Source organism: Entelurus aequoreus, linkage group LG24, assembly GCF_033978785.1.
Source record: "Entelurus aequoreus isolate RoL-2023_Sb linkage group LG24, RoL_Eaeq_v1.1, whole genome shotgun sequence".
Classification (NCBI taxonomy): Eukaryota; Metazoa; Chordata; class Actinopteri; order Syngnathiformes; family Syngnathidae; genus Entelurus; species Entelurus aequoreus.
In genome coordinates, this window is record NC_084754.1 from 16,010,945 (window position 1) to 16,032,113 (window position 21,169).

A 21,169-nucleotide genomic window follows, 5' to 3' on the forward strand; every position below is an offset into this window, starting at 1 on the left:
GTGGCTTCATAGTAAAAGAGTGCGGGGACTAGACTGGCCTGCCTGTAGTCCAGACCTGTCTCCCATTGAAAATGTGTGGCGCATTATGAAGCCTAAAATACCACAACGGAGACCCCCGGACTGTTGAACAACTTAAGCTGTACATCAAGCAAGAATGGAAAAGAATTCCACCCGAGAAGCTTAAAAAATGCGTCTCCTCAGTTTCCAAACGTTTACTGAGTGTTGTTAAGAGGAAAGGCCATGTAACAAAGTGGTGAACATGCCCTTTCCCAAATACTTTGGCACGTGTTGCAGCCATGAAATTCTAAGTTAATTATTATTTGCAAAAAAAAAAAAAAAAGTTTTTGAGTTTGAACATCAAATATCTTGTCTTTGTAGTGCATTCAATTGAATATGGGTTGAAAAGGATTTGCAAATCATTGTATTCCGATTATATTTACATCTAACACAATTTCCCAACTCATATGGAAACGGGTTTGTATGTAGCATTCAGAGACCACCTGGTATTCAAGATAAATTTGAAAGCAATGTAAAGTGCGACGCTTAGTTGAACTCATGATGTCCCGCGAAGCCTAATAGAAGAGGCTGGCGGGGTGCATTTGGCCCCGTGGGGCCGTACGTTGGACACCCCTGAATTAACCCATTAATTTGTACAAGGGATGAGCCAGTTATATGTAGTTTCAAGGGTGTTCTCCATGCATTAAATCTGTATTTTTTATGTTGCTACTAAGGAAGTGATGCTGCCACCACCATGTTTATCGTAGCGATCTTGTGTCTTATCAGAAAAAGACATTTCACTTGCAGTTTGCAAAAAGTGTTCTGCAGAAATGAAACGGTGTGGGTTAAAAACAAGCTTCTGTGATGATCCGTTGCCCGGATCATGTTTTACTTAGTTTACTATTTCCTTAGTTCTTGATTTAGTTCGGTTTCAGCACACTGGTTTGTTTCTTTGTTGCCTTGGGTGCTGATTATTGTCACCTGCCTCTGATTAGTGGTCGGGACGCTCACCTGCTCCCGGTCACTAATCAGAGAGCTATTTATTCCTGCCTCGCGCCTTCTCTGCTGACAGTTCTGTTTTGCAACATGTGAAAATGCATATGCAAGCAAATGTGCAATACGGTAGACTGTGTTTCATTGACGGAAGGTGGTAATTGTACTGAGGAGGAGGAAGAAGCGGGATGGACAGGGAGTAGTCGAGCTGACTTGCACAGGAAGGAGGAAAAAACTGCTGATAAGGAGACACAATGGCAGACATGCGTAAAGAACATTAGGGTCAGTCGTGGCCATCTAGACTATAAATAACTTTATTGTGCATTTTGTCTCTGGCACGTTCTGTGCTGTCTTCCAGCTTTAATTTAAGATGTTTCACAAGCATTTATAATTTAAGATCTTTCTGCGGATCAATACTTTACTTATTTTTTCAATCAGTCAATCAAGAATTTCTCCGTCCGTAGGATCCATCATTGTTTCTCCCCTCCTCAAGTGCATTTCTAAAGCCAGCCAACCGTCCGTCCTTCTGAGTGTCCTTCCCCAAGTAGTCTCCCGCTTCCTCTCTTCTGACCCACTTAATCTTTTGTGAACAGTGCAGTCAAAGTGTCGCTTTAGCTTCGTTGCTCAATGTTCCCTCTGAATGGTTTTGGGGAGCGACATCGAGTAGCAGTTCTTGCACCATGCACTTGTTTCAGGCATGTTCTTCTGCTCTGTGATTCCCCCCACTGTCTCTCTCTCTCTCCCCCTCATCTCATCCTTCTCAACTTTCACACTAAAAACAATAACATTTTATCTGCTCAAACCACCCACTGATTTCTCAATTTCTTCGATTCTCAGAACCGCAGGTGATTGTAGAGCAGGGGTCGGCAATCCCTCTACATTGCGGCTCCCTTCGCAGAGCTTTTGAGATTTTTTGTTAACACTGTAGTGGGGGATTCTATAATCTCTGACTGGCTATAAAGCCGTGAATATCTACAGGCACTGTAGATATACTGACTGGTGATTGGATGAGTGTGAGGAAGGCAAGGAAATGAGAAAGTGTGTGCGTGTGGTGAGAGAGATGTCTTATTGAATGTGTGCAACCCCATGCCCGCGATACTAATCATGAATATATACCCTCCCCAAAAATCCCAGATGAAAAAAAACGGTATAATTCTGCATTCCTTTGCCTTTACTTCTGTGCATAATAATCATGTTGAAAGAAATTAACAAATTCTAAAAAAAAATTGAACGTTAAAAGGCATTTTCAAAACAAGCACTCAGCATTTTCTCAAAAGTAGCGCTGTCAATTGATTATTTTTTTTAAATAAGATTAATCACACTTTTGGATTTGGATAGTGTTGTCCCGATACCAATATTTTGGTACCGGTACCACAATTATTTCGATACTTTTCTGTATTTTTCTAAATAAAGGGGACCACAAAAATTGCATTATTGGCTTTATATTAACAAAAAAATCTTAGGGTACCTTAAACATATGTTTCTTATTGCAAGTTTGTCCTTAAATAAAATAGTGAACATACTAGACAACTTGTCTTTTAGTAGTAAGTAAACAAACAAAGGCTCCTAATTTAGTCTGCTGACGTATGCAGTCACATATTGTGTCATTTATCATTCTATTATTTTGTCACAATTGTTAAGGACAAGTGGTAGAAAATGAATTATTAATCTACTTGTTCATTTACTGTTAATATCTGCTTACTTTCTCTTTTAACATGTTCTATCTACACTTCTGTTAAAATTTAATAATCACTTATTCTTCCTTTGTTTGATACTTTACATTCGTTTTGGATGATACCACAAATTTGGGTATCAATCCGATACCAAGTAGTTACAGGATCATACATTGGTCATATTCAAAGTCCTCATGTGTCCAGGGACATATTTCCTGAGTTTATAAACATAGTATACATTTTAAAAAAAATGAAAGAAGATGTGATGCCAAAAAATATCGACGTAATCATAGTAGTATCGACTAGATATGTTACTGTACTTGGTATCATTACAGTGGATGTTAGGTGTAGATCCACCAATGGCGTTTGTTTAAATTTTTGACGCCGGTGAGCTACGGTGTGTAGTGAAGCCTGTTTAGCTATTCCCCGTCCTGCAGGGATGATACTTGTAAAAAACTTACGCTGCCATAATTTAAACTAGATGAGGCAATTCCTGAAGGAATTGCGTGTGAATGCTCCAGTGCTGATGAAATGTAGTATAAATATAAGAATAGTTTGAATGTTGAAGAGCTGACACTGAACTGAAATGCTAAGGGAATGTAAGATAAATGTAGAAATGGTTTGAATGTTGAAATGGTTTGAATGTTGGAAAGCCGACGCTAAACTGAAATACTAGTCGAATGCACAAATAGTTTGAAAGTTGGAATAGAAGGTTGAAGTGGTTTAAGAGGTTAAGAGCAGAAGCTGTACTGAAATGTAGTATGAATCTTGGTATAGTTAGGAGAGTTAGCATATTTCAAGAGGTTACAAAGTAACATAATCTGTATATTCTAGTTGTAAATGTATCACATTAGCTAAAATGCTTGTAACATGGCGCCAAGTAATGATTACTATTATTAGGTTAAAAAGTGTGAAATTAGCAAAAATGTTGGCATGCTAACATTAACATGGTAACAGAGAAACAGCTAGCAGACCTAAAAATCCCATCTGGGTTTATTTTGATTTTAAATTAGCCGGTAAGCACAACTTTCGGAGTCTCCTCACTCATATTTGCACTAACGTATGCATTGACCTGATCATTAACTGTAGCCCAACCCGCACCCCCTTCCACCTGCAGTTAAGATTAAGGAGCATTCTACGGTCAAAATAAATTGTGTATTATTAATATGCCGATATACTGTACATGATTAATGTGATAATTTGGGGGGAATAATCACATGAGTTAACTAGGTATTTTCGACCGCCCTTCTCGAATAGCGCTACCCATACTATTATTATTAACATACCATTGCACAACCATACTAGCTGGCGTCTGTCACACATGCACACTACAGTTCTGTTTGTCGGGATAGGTTATTGTAACTCGGGATGTTGGATGCTGCCGATTCCAAGACCGAGTGAGATCGGCCGATACCAACACCGATACGATCAGATGTATAACTTGTACATTTTTAAATGTATCTATGATGAGTGCGATTGATAGTATAACAATACCAACGTAATACAAACTTGTCCTTCATTCTTTTTTGTCACATACAATTGTTTGAGCAAAACAAAGTCAATAGTGCAGAATAACTGAACAAAATCAAAAACTACAATCTACTACTGATTTAAATCCTTAGTTTTTTGTCCTCATCGTCCTCCTGTATCCAGAGAATTATTCCCCAAGGCTGTACACATTAATAAGAACAGCAAAAAAAATACTTTGAGAAAATAAATATATTAATTTATTAATTTTATCAATTATATTCGAATACTACTCTTTGACACCACAAGTTTATGGATCGACTCACCCTTCTCTTACATGTGGTGTACTGATTGTGACGATGCTGACTCGCCAACAGTTGTTGTTATATTATCCTCTGTCTAACTGTCTTTGTTGAACTTGTTAATTTCCTGTTAATATCTGCTTACTTTCTGCTGTAACGCTTCTTCAAATTAGCTAAGCACTTATTTATTGGTGATTTGTAAAGCTAGCCTTGCACTTAGGTTAGCTATTAGCATGTCTGCTACTAGCTTGCTTTCGGTGTGTAACATGCTAAGCCTCGTCCTCCATTGACAATGGTACTTGTTAATGATACTTAAAAGTGTTTTTTTGTACTTTTACCTGTCATTCACAATCCTTAAGTATTAGTAAGATACATAAGTATATATTTTTTTGCATTCTAATTTTTAATAATCGTCTCGTCCTAGGTGGCTAGCAATGGTGCTAATGGGAGTAATCAATTTTGCCTCTAAATCTATCTAAAAATGCATTCAAAAAACGCCATCAATACTCCATTTACATCTCGTCACTAAGTATTAGAAATATTGTTATTATAAGCATTTATGCAGACTATTTCAAGCCACGCCGTGATCACAGAGCGATAACTAGCAGCTGCAACGTTGACATACTGAGCTGTTGCTTATGATCGCCTGTTAGCTTGTGAAACTTAATTCTAGATTATAAATCATGCTTCTCACCTTCAAAATCAATAGGTATCAGAAGAGATTGAGGACATGATGACAGAGATGTAGAAGAGATACACATTGAGAACACTGACGCAGAGGATGAGACAGAAGAGCCAGCAGAGAAAACAGTAGGGATGATTTTAATTTCTACTTTATGGTTAATTAAGACTATTATTAGGAGACTACTGTGCAGGGAGAGCTGCTACAGGTGAGAACATCATTCTTAAGGTATAAATTGACGTTAAAACAGGTCAAATTAGTGTTAAAAAAAAGGCTTCTTTTTTTTCCCAAAGGCATCATGCCACTAAAGTCTCACTCTTGTCATTTTCTGAAACTTGGCAGCTCTGTAGACATAAAAAGGTTGTAGACGTCAACCGAGAAATTGGTCATCTGGGACTTTTAACTTAGACCCGTAGATGGCGAGAAAGACACAAAAATAAATTTGTGGCATTGGCTTTTTTTTTTTTAACCCTTCGGAAGGATTATGATTAATTCTTCAACTAAACGGCAAGAGTTGAACACCCCATCAGTCGGCATCCTAGTGGGAACAGATATTGTACAGTAAGTGATTGTTTCATTACGTTTGTTGTCTTTCATGAAGTCTGCCATGACTAGTAGTGTTGATGTTGTTGAAAGAAAAAGTGAACGTTGTGATGCATCTATGAAATTAATACCCCGCCGTATGCTTAAAATGATGAAAATATGTGAATATTACATATTATTATGAATGTGCCTGTTACTACATTACACATATACTTACAGCGTGCATATAAAACATTGATGGAGGTGTTTGGATGTTTTTAGAGCGTTCCATCGGCGGAAAATAGTGCCTCTCATAGGCTCCATTGTTAGCTTTTATTTCCGATTATTTCCGAGTTAGAATACATTAAAAAAAAGAAAACCATATGTGTGCTTATCTCACATAAGAATTGTGAATGATAAGCAAATTCCAAAGAAAGTGCAGTTCCCTTAAGATAATAAGTGATACAGCTTTTTGCCATAATGGAGGTGATTATTGTTAACTTAGAGGAGCGGCTCCATACTGTGTATGGAGACACATAATGCTAGTCACTTTGCAGCCGGGGGACTAAAAATGAATACAGTGTTAGCCAGAGGGAATCGGTTTTTGTGATCGGCTTTAAAAGGCATTAATCAGAAATGACAAACATACACTTTTTCTCAAAAATTGTCTGATCGTCACATCCATAGTTGTATCAGGTACAGTTAAAAATGTATTAATACTTTTAAAAAGTTTTATAGGCTGTGTTATGTTTGGCGTCTCGAGACAGTTTCTTTGGTGTTAGAAGGGGCTAAATGCTTGTTTTTATGTAAAGGTTGTTGACCTCTATTCTAGAAGTGCAAGAAAACCTAGTTTTGTATGTGTAACTAAAACAAGCAGAACAGAAACAAGTAACCCTGTTGAACAATTTCCCTTGTGGATCATTAAAGTTTGTCTAAGTCTAAGTCTAAGTCTAACAGTACGCAGTCAAAAGAGTATTCGAGGGCAAAGAAGAAGAAGAAGGGAAAGAAACCAAGATGTTTAGTTAGTCAAAAAAGAGGAAGATTAAAGGTTTGAGGGAGTCGTAGCATCGCATAGATTTGCTGTTTCTTGTTGTTTCACTTCAGTATCAAAACAACTCGTGCATGTCTGATTGGACACCTCAAGGAAGGCTTCTTCAGTCCCAACACAAACCACTCTTGCACATTATGAGAAGTACATTACTTTGAATTGCTGACGTTATTGTTTCGCGGGACATTTTATGGGCTTAAATCGATAATATGAGAGACAAATGGCATTCAAATCTCACATCAAGACTCTAATAATGATCTACGTATTTAATCTGCTTTCAGGTCAAGAGTGAAGGCCCCAAGCTGGTGCCATTCTTCAAGGCAACCTGTGTTTATTTTGTCCTGTGGTTGCCAACCTCAAGTCCATCCTGGTTTAGCGCACTTATCAAATGTCTGCCCATATTTTGCCTGTGGGTGTTTCTCCTGGCGCACGGCTTCAGCTTCCTGGGGGCTCACGCCAGTGCCCGCAAGATCCTGGCCGGCCTCATCTTTTCCGCTCTGGGCGACGCCTTCCTCATTTGGCAAGAGCAAGGCTACTTCGTCCACGGTAAGAAGAAATGCTACACGCTTAGTTGCGCAACTGGAAATGAGATGCATGCCTTTAAAAAGACAAATTCAATTACGACAAGTGTAACTCAGATTGGCTATTATCTTAACGGTGCTGGTTCAATTGTGCCTTGGAAAGCAGAGAAATCCATTAGAAGTTTTGAAGAAATTACCTGTAAGTTGAATAGATACTCTTAAAGCTGCTGTTTTTACACTTCAAACTTGACTTTTACAGTTTGGCCCTGAACGAGGTACAGTCACCTTAAAGGGGAACTGACATTTTTTTGTTCACAAACATAATGAGAGACAAGAAGACAAATGTTATTTTTTTCTTTTGCATTCTAACATGTAAAAATTGGCTTGTTCTAAATGGCTGGCAGTGCAGCTAATTGGAACAGTCAATTCTACTTCTAAATCACTTTAAACCTTTACCACATATGGAGATATCCTATGACGTAACAAAGTTGTCACAAAATTTGTTTGGAGGTACCAACGGGTAAGAAAAGTCACGTTTGCATATTAGGACCCTTTAAGTCCATTTCTTCATTTCCATTGTCAAAAGTTATGAAAGGGAACCAGTCAAATAGCTACTAGCTCCTAGGAGCTTACAGTATATCCTACCATTTTTGCCTTTTGTAAATGACTTCACTAAAATACAAGAAAAGATCAAATGTGTGTGTTTATTGGAGGACATTTAGATGTTAACTGACTGCACAAGTAAACGTCTTACAGGACTGCTGGTATCAGTTTTTTTAGCAGAGATTTTTAGATGCAAGCCAATATCATCAAATACTTATTTTTGCTGATATCTGAGTGATATTCAAGGTTTGAAGGAACTTTATTGTCATACCAGCACGCATGAGATGGCACACAATTATGCACCTGAGGTATGTACAAAATAATGTAAATGGAATAGGACATAAATAGATCAATATTGCATCAGGACACCACAAATACATTATCCCTGCTGGAAAAAGCATATGCGCCATCTAACGTTTCTGAGGCCAACGATCAACGATCGAATTAGAACTAGTGCATGTAGACAGGCACGTCACATACATGTTTGAAAATGGAAGAGAGGGATTTATTTGGGAAATGTGATAATGCAGTGCATGTACATTTACTGACCGTGCCTATGTGCCACTTGATTTCATTTTGTGCTATTTATGTAGGTGATGGCGCTATCACCTTCCCTCTTACGAACTAGGCGGTGGAAATTCAAGACGGATCAGGGCTTACCACTCCAAACAGTGCCAGCGTTGGCTAAAAGTGAAGTCTTTACTCTTAGCAATACAATCCCGACGCAAGGGGCGCAACAAAAAAAATAGAAAAAACCTTGATACAATGATTTCGACGCCAACTACTTCTTCCTGGCTGCAGCTTAAAACGAGCGAGATGGAAGTCGGCAAGCCGGTGCCAGCAATCAGGAACTAATGGTGGGCGTAGTGAATGCAGCAGACAATAAAACACAGCAGTACCCCACTTGACAATAAGCCTGTAGGCCACAGTAATATTGATGCATTTGTAGATTTACTAAGTAGGCTGAAATTCTTGATTGAAAACTGACTTCTGCAGTATTGTTGACACAAGAGGTTCTTTCACACTTGAACTCTTGGGTCTGGTTTGTTTTCCTCCGTGTTGTGTGAGCAATCAAACTCAGATGTGGCCTAATCAAATGCACCTACACCTACAAAAGACGAGAGAAGACTCAAAATAGTCTAAGCTTTTGGTAGAATGTGTGTATGTATTCCTCCAGTGGGTGCTGTTATACAAAACCCAAAACCAGTGAAGTTGGCACGTTGTGTAAATCGTAAATAACAACAGAATACAATGATTTGAAAATCCTTTTCAACCTATATTCAATCGAAAACACTGCAAAGACAATATATTTAACGTTCGAACTGGTAAACTTTGTTATTTTTTGCAAATATTAGCTAATTTGGAATTTGATACCTGCAACATGAAAAAATCAAAAAAGCTTGCACAAGTGGCAAAAAAGACTGAGAAAGTTGCAGAATGCTCATCAAACACTTATTTGGAACATCCCACAGGTGAATTGGGAACAGGTGGGTGCCATGATTGGGTATAAAAGCAGCTTCCATGAAATGCTCAGTCATTCACAAACAAGGATGAGGCGAGGGGCACCACTCTGTGAACAAATGCGTGAGCAAATTGTCCAACAGTTTAAGAACAACATTTCACCATCTACGGTCCATAATATCATCAAAAGGTTCAGAGAATCTGGAGAAATCACTGCATGTAAGCGATGATATTACAAACCTTCGATCCCTCAGGCGGTACTGTATCAAAAACCGACATCAGTGTGTAAAGGATATCACCACATGGGCTCAGGAACACTTCAGAAAACCACTGTCAGTAACTACAGTTTGTCGCTACATCTATAAGTGCAAGTTAAAACTCTATTATGCAAAGCGAAAGCCATTTATCAACAACACCCGAGTTCATCCAAGATGGACTGATGCAAAGTGGAAAAGTGTTCTGTGGTCTGACAAGTCCACATTTCAAATTGTTTTTGGAAACTGTGGACGTTGTGTCCTCCGGACTAAAGAGGAAAAAAAACATCCGGACTGTTATAGGCGCAAAGTTCAAAAGCCAGCATCTGTGATGATATGGGGGGGTATTAGTGCCCAAGGCATGGGTAATTTACACATCTGGGAAGGCACCATTAATGCTGAAAGGTACATACAGGTTTTGGAGCAACATATGTTGCCATCCAAGCAATGTCTTTTTTCAGCAAGATAATGCCAAGCCACATTCTGCACGTGTTACAACAGCATGGCTTCATAGTAAAAGAGTGCGGGTACTAGACTGGCCTGCCTGTAAAGCGGACCTGTCTCCCATTTAAAATGTGTGGCGCATTATGAATCGTAAAATACGCCAACGGAGACCCCGGAATGTTGAACAACTTAAGCTGTATATCAAGCAAGAATGGGAAAGAATTCCACCTGAAAAGCTTGAAAAATTGGTCTCGTCAGTTCCCAAATATTTACTGAGTGTTGTTAAAAGGAAAGGCCATGTAACACAGTGGTAAAAATGCCCCTGTGGCAACTTTTTTGCAATGTGTTGCTGCCATTAAATTCTAAGTTAATGATTATTTGCCAAAAAAAAAAGAAGTTTCTCAGTTCAAACATTACATATTTTGTTTTTGCAGTCAATTGAATATAAGTTGAAAAGGATTTGCAAATCATTGTATTCTGTTTTTATTTACCATTTACGCAACGTGCCAACTTCACTGGTTTTGTACTTTGATGAATGGTTTTATGATATGTAATGTTGAATTTGAACTCCTGTTTGCATGATTCCACAGGTCTTTTGATGTTTGCCATCACTCACATCCTCTACTCCTCTGCCTTTGGGATGAAGCCCATCAATGTGCGTGCAGGCCTGGTGATAACGGGCGTGTCCAGTGCGAGCTACATGCTTCTCTACCCTTACCTGTCCGGCCCCTTCACCTACCTGGTGGCCGTCTACATTGGTCTGATCGGCTTCATGGCCTGGAGGGCAATCGCAGGCCTGCAGCTCGCCAACGACTTGTGGACCTGGACCAAGCTGTCGGCCTGCCTGGGGGCCGTGCTCTTCATGGTGTCCGACCTCACTATAGCCGTTAATAAGTTCTGCTTCCCCGTTCCCCACTCACGTGCCATCATCATGGCGACGTATTACGCCGCCCAGATGCTGATAGCCCTGTCGGCTGTGGAATGCCAGGATGCGGAGGTTGCCAGGAAGAGGATATGAGGGCCCCCTGACCAGGTCCTGACACATACCCAAGCCTCAGCCCTCATCTCCATTGTTACCATAGCAACCGGAGCACCATGGCCATGTTTGATAGCCCCACCCTTTTGCGACAGTGTTATCTTCAACCTCTCCCAGCAACAGTCCCATCTACCTTTGGATCTTCAAACGCCTAGTGACCATGGGTGTGTGCACGGTAACGTTAACATTCTCCCCAAAGTATTAGGCCTCATCCTTTTATTTGTTTAAGGGGGAGCATGTCACTGGGAACCTTTTATGAAACGTGTGAGAGAGAGCAGAGGCATGTGTGGATTTATGTGTTCGATTCACGTACCTCACTTTTGATGCGTCGCCCACAGACGCAAGACACTTAACTTGGTCCATTCAATTCAATATTTGTGATGTTCTGCCATTTTTTATGTTTTCCGGCAATGTTCAAAGTGGAACGAACCGGCCAACAACCAAGCAGAGTAGCAATCGTGGTATTGCTTTTGCTGTCTCAAAAAAGGGATTTTATTACAGGCTTTCCAACGTTCAGGAATACCCTGCTCGACCGTCTCCCCCTGTAACTAGGGTGCTATTCTTAAAGTTAGGAGCTGTCGTATTAGCTTTAGTTCCTTCCATCCCAATTACAAACAACCATTTGCTTGGTCTGCTAATGAAGATAGAAAGAGAAATAAAGCAAGGAAGTAGGGAAAACAGACTACATCAGCCAGTGTGCACTGAAGCTTTTGTGACTGAACATATCATCAGCAGGAGAGTGGGTTGTTTGTGGAAGGTAGGCTTTTATGAGTTTGCTCAGTCCATGTCATAGCGGAAGGTTCCTCTTACTCCTCTCTGAGAGAAATACTTTAGGAATTCAAACAGGTAGCATTTTCTACCCATTGCCAGCCTTGGACGTGTACAGAGTAATCATTGTAGATGCTGAAGAAATGTTGTTCACTATGAGAGAAAGTCCATGGTGTTCTTTAAACTGATCAGGCAGTCCACGATGTCATTACGTGAATGTTGACTGAAAAGAAAGTATATTGTTGATCTATTGTACTGTATGTGTGTGTATCTTAGGGGGTTTGGATGGCATTGGCTCAGTTGTGCTGAGGAATTCAAACACGGCAACTGGCTTTTTTCTACTGCTTAGGCAATGGCTTTGTTTTGATTGCTGTTGTTTTGTTAGTAAACAGGCATGGTAGAGATCGTGATTAAAGAGCAGATGTAGACATCAAAACCGAAAGTAGTCTACTAACTGACAGACCAATTTTGTTAGCAGTTTGTTTTGCATCTGTCCCGTCCTTCATCTTTCATACCTGGATACTACTCTTAGAATGGAGTGTCTTATCGAATATACACAAATGTTATCTTCAGATGTCTATGTATGCATATGTGCACACGATACTAGACACATGTTTTGTCTGCATGTGTTACTGACTCAATGCACACTCTACAACCAGCTGTAGGCCATAAATGCTGTGACCCATCACAGATGGAGTCATCGTTGCAGTACACTACTGGATATTATGGATTAATGTATTCTCTCAATGCTCTTAAATATGGATCTGTGCTGGTGACCTCCTTCAGTGTTTTATACAATCCTCTAAGCATGTATGGCTGACATTGAGTCTAATAATTGAAAAAAAAACAACAAATAGGAATAAGCAGTCGCCATCGTAAAACCTTCTTTCACTTAAGAGGCTATTTTTAAGTTACGTAACGCTACATTAGTACCTTGGCTTATGAGTTTATTTGGTTTTGTGACGGAGCTCGTAATTCAAAATACGCGTATCTCAAAACAATGTTCTTTATTAAAAAAACAGCACAATTTTGGCTTTTGAAAAGAAAACTAACTTTTAGATAAGAAATATTGTATGAAAACAATGCATTTGAATGTACTACAAACAACTGCAGTAGTTTTATGAAGTTATTTAATAATAATGTACAGCATTTACCTTGGAGAGCAGACTTCTAGTGTATCTCATTCGAGCTGATTTTTCTGTCAAACACGCCATAAGCAGCTTCTCCATATTTGCGTTGATAAATGTCCTCTGTTCAAAAAAATTTACCGGCGGTATCGACTTATTCTGCTTCGGTTTCGTGCACACTAGCAGTGCTATTCTCGTACTGCTTTGCCAAATCGGCTAATATCTTTCTTTAATTCAATGAATATCATCCCCTTTCCACTCACTTTTTTGTTCCTGTGGTTGAACAAACAAAGTCTAGGTCTTCCAATAGCTTTTAGCTAATAATTCGCAAAGGCAACTAACAGTGGGGAGACTTTTGCACGCAACTTAAAGCATAACAATTAGCCGAGAGACCGCTCGTATCCCCCACAAACTTGTGAGCTGGGGCACTCGTAACCAGAGGTACCACTCTATCATTAAAAGTCAGTGAACGTAACGCAGCGCAGCAGGTGTATAAATTCTCAATTGGGTGAGAGTTAAGTTGAGCAGTGCTAACCAATGAGCTTAATGCCATTGGTTGTCAACTCATTGTCCAGCTTAGCTCTACTTCACATTGTCACACAGTCAGACTAGCTAGCACCCGTTACATTAACTTTTCTACTGATAACGTTGAGGTGTAAAAACAATGCAACAAATAATTACTGCTGTCAAAATCTGCTTAAAATTTTTTTTAGTTTTGGTTATTTGCGATTAATCACAATAAATTAAAACTTTAGATGAGTCAACTTTAAAAGAGACTTCAATTATTTGACAAAACTGCAATTGAATGTTATTGTCAGAATGTCATACATCATGAACTTTTATAGATGCACTGGTGATGCGACCCATAGATCACACGTAAATATAAGCTGTACCCACCTAAATTTTTAGATACATTTTATTTTGTATATATTTTGGCCGCACATGTCTATATGCCACATTAAAACATAAAATATTTACATAGGCGCTTGTGTTCATTCACATATTCAACAAAAGACAGTGACTGTAAAGGAGCCTACTAGAGCGTGGTCTTTCGGGGCCCATTAGTGTTGGTGAATTACCGTTCCATGTGAAGGCCGTTTCCTTTTTCATTGTCCGAGTCGATCGTCTTTGGCTTTGGGGATGTGTCTTGTGCATTTTGTTGTTTCTTCTCCAAAATGAGGGCGATTCCATAATTTGCTAAATGGCTGACTGAATGATTGTGTGAATGCGTTAAAAGTCAACAATGTCAATGCAATTTCATTGGTCTGATGTAACGGGGCTAAAATAGTTTGCGGCATGTGAAGTGAAGCTTGTGACTCCGAAAAAATACATAAATGAGCAGCAGCATTGCATAAAGCGCAGGGTTGAAAGCATGGGGGGAAATGTAGCGACTTGTAGTTCGGAAATCACGGTAACGGCAAATTAAAATGGGACTTATATAACTCTCACACAGTGTAAAAGAAGATAACTACCGCAAAACATGAATGACATCTAATCACTTTAACTGACTGAGTCGAGTGACGGGAAAAGCTGGAGTCCTGTTGCATCTAACGAGTATTTTTTTTCTTTTCTTTTTTTTTTTTACTTTTAAAGGCTGTGGAAAAAGCCAGAGAAGAAGCCAAACGGACTGAATTTGAGGTCTCTTTCGGCTGTGATGAAGTGAGGTCAACATTGCTGGTTTCCCTACATGCTTCATTAGTGTTAACCATAACTCCACTAATTATACATCAAATCTCCGTAATTGCAAATAAACACAAGTGAGCATTGCCTACAGTACGTAGTGTTAGGACATATTTGGTTATCTCTACAGTGAAATTATGTGCTGGAGTATGCAAAACAAACTGCAATGGAAAAAGAAAACGACCCATTAATACACAAATGTTTTCATGCTGTCACATGTTATCTGCAGGCAGATCATTGACTACATTTACACTGCAGGCCTAAGTGGACCAAATCAGATTTTTTCAAAATCTGATTTTTTTTCTCCAGCTGACTGCCTCGTTTACAAGTAGAATGTGATTTTTATCAGATTCAGTGTCCAGTGTAAACGGAGCAATAACGATAGTTTTTCACTTGGCTGACAACAATTGTGGTAGAAATGAGTGAAAACGCCATTTCTGCCCGAAGCACGCTTGTTCGTATTGCTCTGACCCGTCAGCGTGACCACTTGTCGTTTCAATCTGTCCATCCAGCATTACAGCTCATACACTCACTCGCCATCTTCCTCGTCCATGCTCGTTTTGTCCCGAGCCTCGGGTCCAGGAAGCACGATAGAAAACGGAAGATGGAGTCAAGCAGTCTTACTCATCTGCACCATGTAGGCATTTTATGTAAGCAGCCCCTTTTGGTTGCCAAATAAAGGCATAAGGAGCGTCAGAGAAGATGAACTCTTTCTCCGCTTATTTTTGTTGGGCAGCCCACACTCCAGAAAGTTCCCACTACTATGCATGCTGAAGTCAGAAGGCTGTAAGTTGTCGTTCCTATCATACTGCTGTACAGCACGAGTAACCAAAGCTAATTCTTGTATCATTTAGTGTCATTTTTCCCAAGTATGTTTGTCCTACTGTTGACTGACAGATGTTGACTGCTAATGTTGCTGGAATAAGATGAAGGGGTGAAATATGACACAGGAGAACGCGCCCTCTGCTTCAGTCTCCCAACAGATGGCAGGCGGGTCCGTCACTTTACCTCAGCCCGTCAACAGTCCTGTTGTTGTTGTGAGCTTTGTGCGAGCAGACAAAGGAGACCTGAAAGAGGTGCGGGAGGGCATTTGGGTCTGTCCAGGCTGGCCAGTAATGATCCAGAACCAGTAGCTGGTGTAGTATAGAAGTACAGGTTTTTTCATGCACCTTCTTCTCGCTCTTTGTCGTTTTTAAAGTGTCCGTTAAAACACTTTGGTTCAGAGTATGGATCAACAACGCTTCTCTACAATTTGAAAGTTGAGACTTTGGGATTCTTGTATTCGAAGACTTTTAAAGTGTACAATAGGGCTGCAACGATTAATCGACTAAAAGGGTCATATTATGCAAAACCAATTTTTCTTACCTGTTTGCGCCTGTTTTAGTGTATTTGGGATCCCTATAACTCCCCAATTTTATTGCAAACCATGGAGGCTTGACAGATGTTGGCTTAGGTTCCATGATATATTTTTATTATTAATGCACACATAATAAGTGACATTTTTATGTTGATTTTGTGCATTTATTAAAAGAAAAAATAATCAATCAATCAATCAAAATTTATTTATATAGCCCTTAAACACAAGTGTCTCAAAGGGCTGCAAAACGACATCCTCGGCTCAGATCCCACATCAGGGCAAGAAAAAACTCAACCCAATGGGATACAATGAGAAAATACGCATTGAGGTTATAAAGTGGTTTATCCGATTACTCAATTAATCAAACAAAGTAATTGATTGATTACTTGATTACTAAATTAATCAATAGCTGCAGCCCTACGGTACAATTAAAGCAAATTGTTCATTGAAGACCCAACTTTTGCTTCAAAGATGTTTTTTAATGTGACGATTGAGTACCTGTGTCTGAAGAAAGTGAAGAAAGACTGCAAGATGTTGTGTTAAGACGGGTGTTGTCAACATGTGAGGCAGATCCTTACCTGGGAGACGTCAGAGAGGGTATTATATGTTATATGAATCATTATTATTATTACATTATCTGATGGGACACACTGTAAAGTTTTAGACTATGCTCCAAGTTATTTTAGAATCGTTGGCCACATGAATAATTTTCACTATTAAAAAACAATGTCAATTGAAGTGAGTTATATTTATTTAGCGCTTTTTCTCTAGTGAATCAAAAAGCTTTACATTGACAAACCCATTATCTACATTTAAGCTACTCTTACACCAGTGTGGGTGGCACTGGGAGCAAGGTGGGTCACAATAACAGTGACTGGGATGGCGGAAGCTGGATTTAAACCAGGAAACCTCCAGTTTCTGGCCGTCCACTATACCATTTGAGCCACTTTGCCCCCACTTGGAAGAACGTTTTGCTGACACAACTTCTTACAGTCTTTTGCCACTTTATTGTGTACTAAAAAACTAATTTACCACAACAATTACCCACAATGTACTAACTGACTCTATGAAAAAACAAAAGAATCCAATCACTCTCCTTCAAAAGGTAATCAGAATATACAATGTGCTGCTATGATGATGTAACTAACAATTGTAGTGTTCAGATGAAAAGTTACAAATATTTTAACTAATAATGAATGTTGAAGCACAACAAATCAATGCATTTTTTGTATTTTATTGCATTTATTTTCCTAGAGGTCTTTCAAAGCTGTCAGTGTTGAGTTTTTTTTGTTGTGCAAATAAGCAGCATTTCACTCATGGAAACATTGTTTTCCACATGTATCTTTTAATTGTATTTAATGAAACAAAGTGTTTACCTATATTTCCATGCCCTATAGTTTCCTTTATTGTCCTTGATTTTCATTTGTGATTTCTTTCTTTCAAATTTGTATAGACGAACATGTTTCGTTGTTGTAGTGAAAACTGCTATGAATGTGAATGTCTAGTAAATAAACGCAATCACAATGCAACTTCAACAATCAACGTGTTTCCTTCTGTCTGAGGCAAAGTCCCGCAATCAGAATGTCAGCGGATATTCATCACCGTTTTTGAGTGTCAGCTTCCTGATTTATAAATTAAATACTGTACTCAAAATCATATTGAATAAATCGGTGTTCCTCAAGGATCCATTACTGGTCCCATACTCTTTTCACTGTATATTAATGATCTGCCTGATATGTTAAGAGTTTAATGCACAGAATGTATGCGATGATGCTGTCATCTTTACTCATTGTAATGATACTAAGGACATTTCTTTGAAGCTAAGAAGTGCACTATATAAAATTAATTTACCTAAATAACACATGTCTGTTGTTAATGGATGTCCGCTAACTTTTTGCAACTCAACGCTAAGAAAACGGAAATGCTGATTATCGGTCCTGCTCAACACCGACACCTATTTAATAATACCACTTTAACATTTGACAACCAAACAATTACACAAGGCGACTCGGTAAAGAATCTGGGTATTATTTTCGACCCAACTCTCTCGTTTAAGTCACACATTAAGAGTGTTACTAAAACGGCCTTCTTTCATCTCCGTAATATCGCTAAAATCCGTTCCATTTTTTTCCACTAGCGACGCTGAGATCATTATTCATGCGTTCGTTACGTCTCGTCTCGATTACTGTATACTCTAGCCTTTAAATAGACCCCCCTTTTCAAGACCAGTTGATCTGCCGTTTTCTTTTCTCCTTTGTCCCCTCGCCGGGTTATTCCGGTTCCGGTGACCATGGATGATGTGCTGGCTGTCCAGAGTTGGGACCCGGGGTGGACCGCTCACCTGTGCATCGGTTGGGGTCGTCTCTGCGCTACTGACCTGTCTCTGCTCGGGATGGTCTCCTGCTGGTCCCACTATGGACTGGACTCTCACTGTTATGTGGATCCACTAGGGACTATACTTAGAGGGGGGGATACCCACATATGCGGTCCTCTCCCAGGTTTCTCATAGTCATTCACATCGACGTCCCTTGTGTGGGCTCTGTGCCGAGGATGTCGTTGTGGCTTGTGCAGCCCTTTGAGACTTTTGTAATTTAGGGCTATATAAATAAACATTGATTGATTGATTGATTGAAAGGTGCCATATGTAATAATGTGGCCAGAAATGGTACTGCAATCACAGTCAAAATTCTGTAGTCCCCTCCGTCTCTCCCTGACTGAGGTTGCCAGATACGCAGCCGAATCCAGCTCGATCGACTAGGCTACTCCAAGGAACTTCAAATTTCCACTGCCTCTCACTAGGGGTTGAGGTGCTGGGACCATAATAGCTGAATAGACAAGCGTTTTGTCAATAACAAAACTCTAACCCACAAATATTACACAGAAATTAGGCTATTTTCAGGAAAAAGTACGTCATGCCTGCGTACAATATCACAACAAATGGCAATCATATGGTTATTGTCAGTACTATTAGGACTAAAACGAACTACAACCAACACTAGCAATGGTTATACTGGTGAAACTAAAGAGGAGACATTTTACCAAGGTATGCCTATAGGCTACAGCTACACGAATGAGGAATTATTTTATCATGTGATTTGGCTGTCTTTGTATGTTTCACATTGCCATGACAGCCGTGCTAATGTTGGAACCCATTTCCTCAGCGTATCAGCATATTGAGAACGAAATAGGCACTGACTCTACCCATATCCACATAGATTTTATTTGTGTAAAATATATTTTGCCCTGTCAGTTCGAATACACATCGACATACAGGCTAACAGGCATATATTTCCCCCATTAGCCTATATGTCGATGTGTCATTGACTGGGCTGGCATGCTAAGCATTACCCTAGGAGCGAAGCACCATTACACTAAGCATTCGTTGCACGAACATATCAGCTTTGTTAGTCAAGATCATAGACTGTATTGGACAATATAGTTTACATATGGAATGTCCATTTCCATTTATTAAAAGTAAGAAGAAAATATAAATGCCTTACTTACCTATCAAAGAGGAAATTAGCAAGTTTGGCGTCAGATGAAGAAATCTTCCCCGCCTTCGATCGTCTCCATTTTCAAAGGCATCCCCGATACAAATCCTCGTTTTGTTCCTGGCTTTGTCATGAATAAGTTGAAAATAGTAACGACGCCTTTTAGATTTATTAAGGTCTGACATGTTTAGTAACTTTACCAGTGGCAGTAGCTTGACGAAGATGGCGGTGCGTAACTGGCAACCTGGATGTGACACACTCACGGACTTTCTAATTGGTCAAACGGTAGAGGGCGGGACATCAAAATTAAAGCTATTACAATATTTCGGTGCTGTAAATCTAATTTTGAAATGAGTATATCCCGGCTGAACTATTGTTATCAGTTATAGAGGTATTCAAAAAGAACATGATTTATTAATGCCTTTTGACATATCAGGGCCATTTAATGATGATTTGACAAGAAATTATTACATATGGCTCCTTTAACTGCAACAACAAAAAAACAATATTCATGATGTTCAGCAAGCGACGAGTAGATATTAAAAGGTCCAATGTGTTTTTGGGCGGGATGGAACTTGAACTAGTCACTCCTTTTAAATACCTAGGACAGTGGTTCTTAAAGGCCTACTGAAACCCACTACTACCGACCACGCAGTCTGATAGTTTATATATCAATGATGAAATCTTAACATTGCAACACATGCCAATACGGCCGGGTTAACTTATAAAGTGCAATTTTAAATTTCCCGCTAAACTTCCGGTTGAAAACGTCTATGTATGATGACGTATGCGCGTGACATCAATCGTTGAAACGGAAGTATTCAGGCACATTGTATCCAATACAAAAAGCTCTGTTTTCATCGCAAAATTCCACAGTATTCTGGACATCTGTGTTGGTGAATCTTTTGCAATTTGTTTAATGAACAATGAAGACTGCAAAGAAGAACGCTTTACGTGGCATCGGTGTATTAGCGGCTGGTTGCAGCAACACAACCAGGAGGACTTTGACTTGGATAGCCAACGCTAGCCGCCGACCGCATTGATGATCGGGTGAAGTTCTTCGTCGCTCCGTCGATCGCTGGAACGCAGGTGAGCACGGGTGTTGATGAGCAGATGAGGGCTGGCTGGCGTAGGTGGATAGCTAATGTTTTTAGCATAGCTCTGTGAGGTCCCGTTGCTAAGTTAGCTTCAATGGCGTCGTTAGCAACAGCATTGTTAAGCTTCGCCAGGCTGGAAAGCATTAACCGTGTAGTTAAGCCCGATGCTATCACGTTAGCTCCGTAGCTAAAGTGCTTCGCCGATGTATTGTCGTGGAGATAAAAGTCACTGTGAATGTCCATTTCGCGTTCTCGACTCTCATTTTCAAGAGGATATAGTATCCGAGGTGGTTTAAAATACAAATCCGTGATCCGCAATAGAAAAAGGAGAGAGTGTGGAATCCAACGAACCCTTGTACCTAAGTTACGGTCAGAGCGAAAAAAGACACGTCCTGCACTGCACTTTAGTCCTTCACTCTCGCGTTCCTCATCCACAAATCTTTCATCCTGGCTCAAATTAATGGGATAATCGTCGCTTTCTCGGTCCGAATCGCTGTCGCTGCTGGTGTAAACAATGGGGAAATGTGAGGAGCCTTTCAACCTGTGACGTCACGCTACTTCCGGTACAGGCAAGGCTTTTTTTATCAGCGACCAAAAGTTGCGAACTTTATCGTCGATGTTCTCTACTAAATCCTTTCAGCAAAAA

At 39.7% G+C, this 21,169-nt stretch overlaps 1 protein-coding gene across 1 annotated transcript in view; it reads left to right on the forward strand.

The window, feature by feature from the left end:
• Positions 1 to 12,207, forward strand: part of tmem86a (transmembrane protein 86A) — a 20,610-nt gene extending 8,403 nt beyond the window's left edge. Inside the window, exons 2-3 of the mRNA XM_062036160.1 lie at positions 6,966 to 7,230; positions 10,558 to 12,207. Coding sequence (XP_061892144.1) covers positions 6,966 to 7,230; positions 10,558 to 10,985 — 693 coding nt within the window. The 3' untranslated portion in view covers positions 10,986 to 12,207. The remainder of the gene's footprint in view (positions 1 to 6,965; positions 7,231 to 10,557) is intronic.
• Positions 12,208 to 21,169: the final 8,962 nt, after the last annotated feature.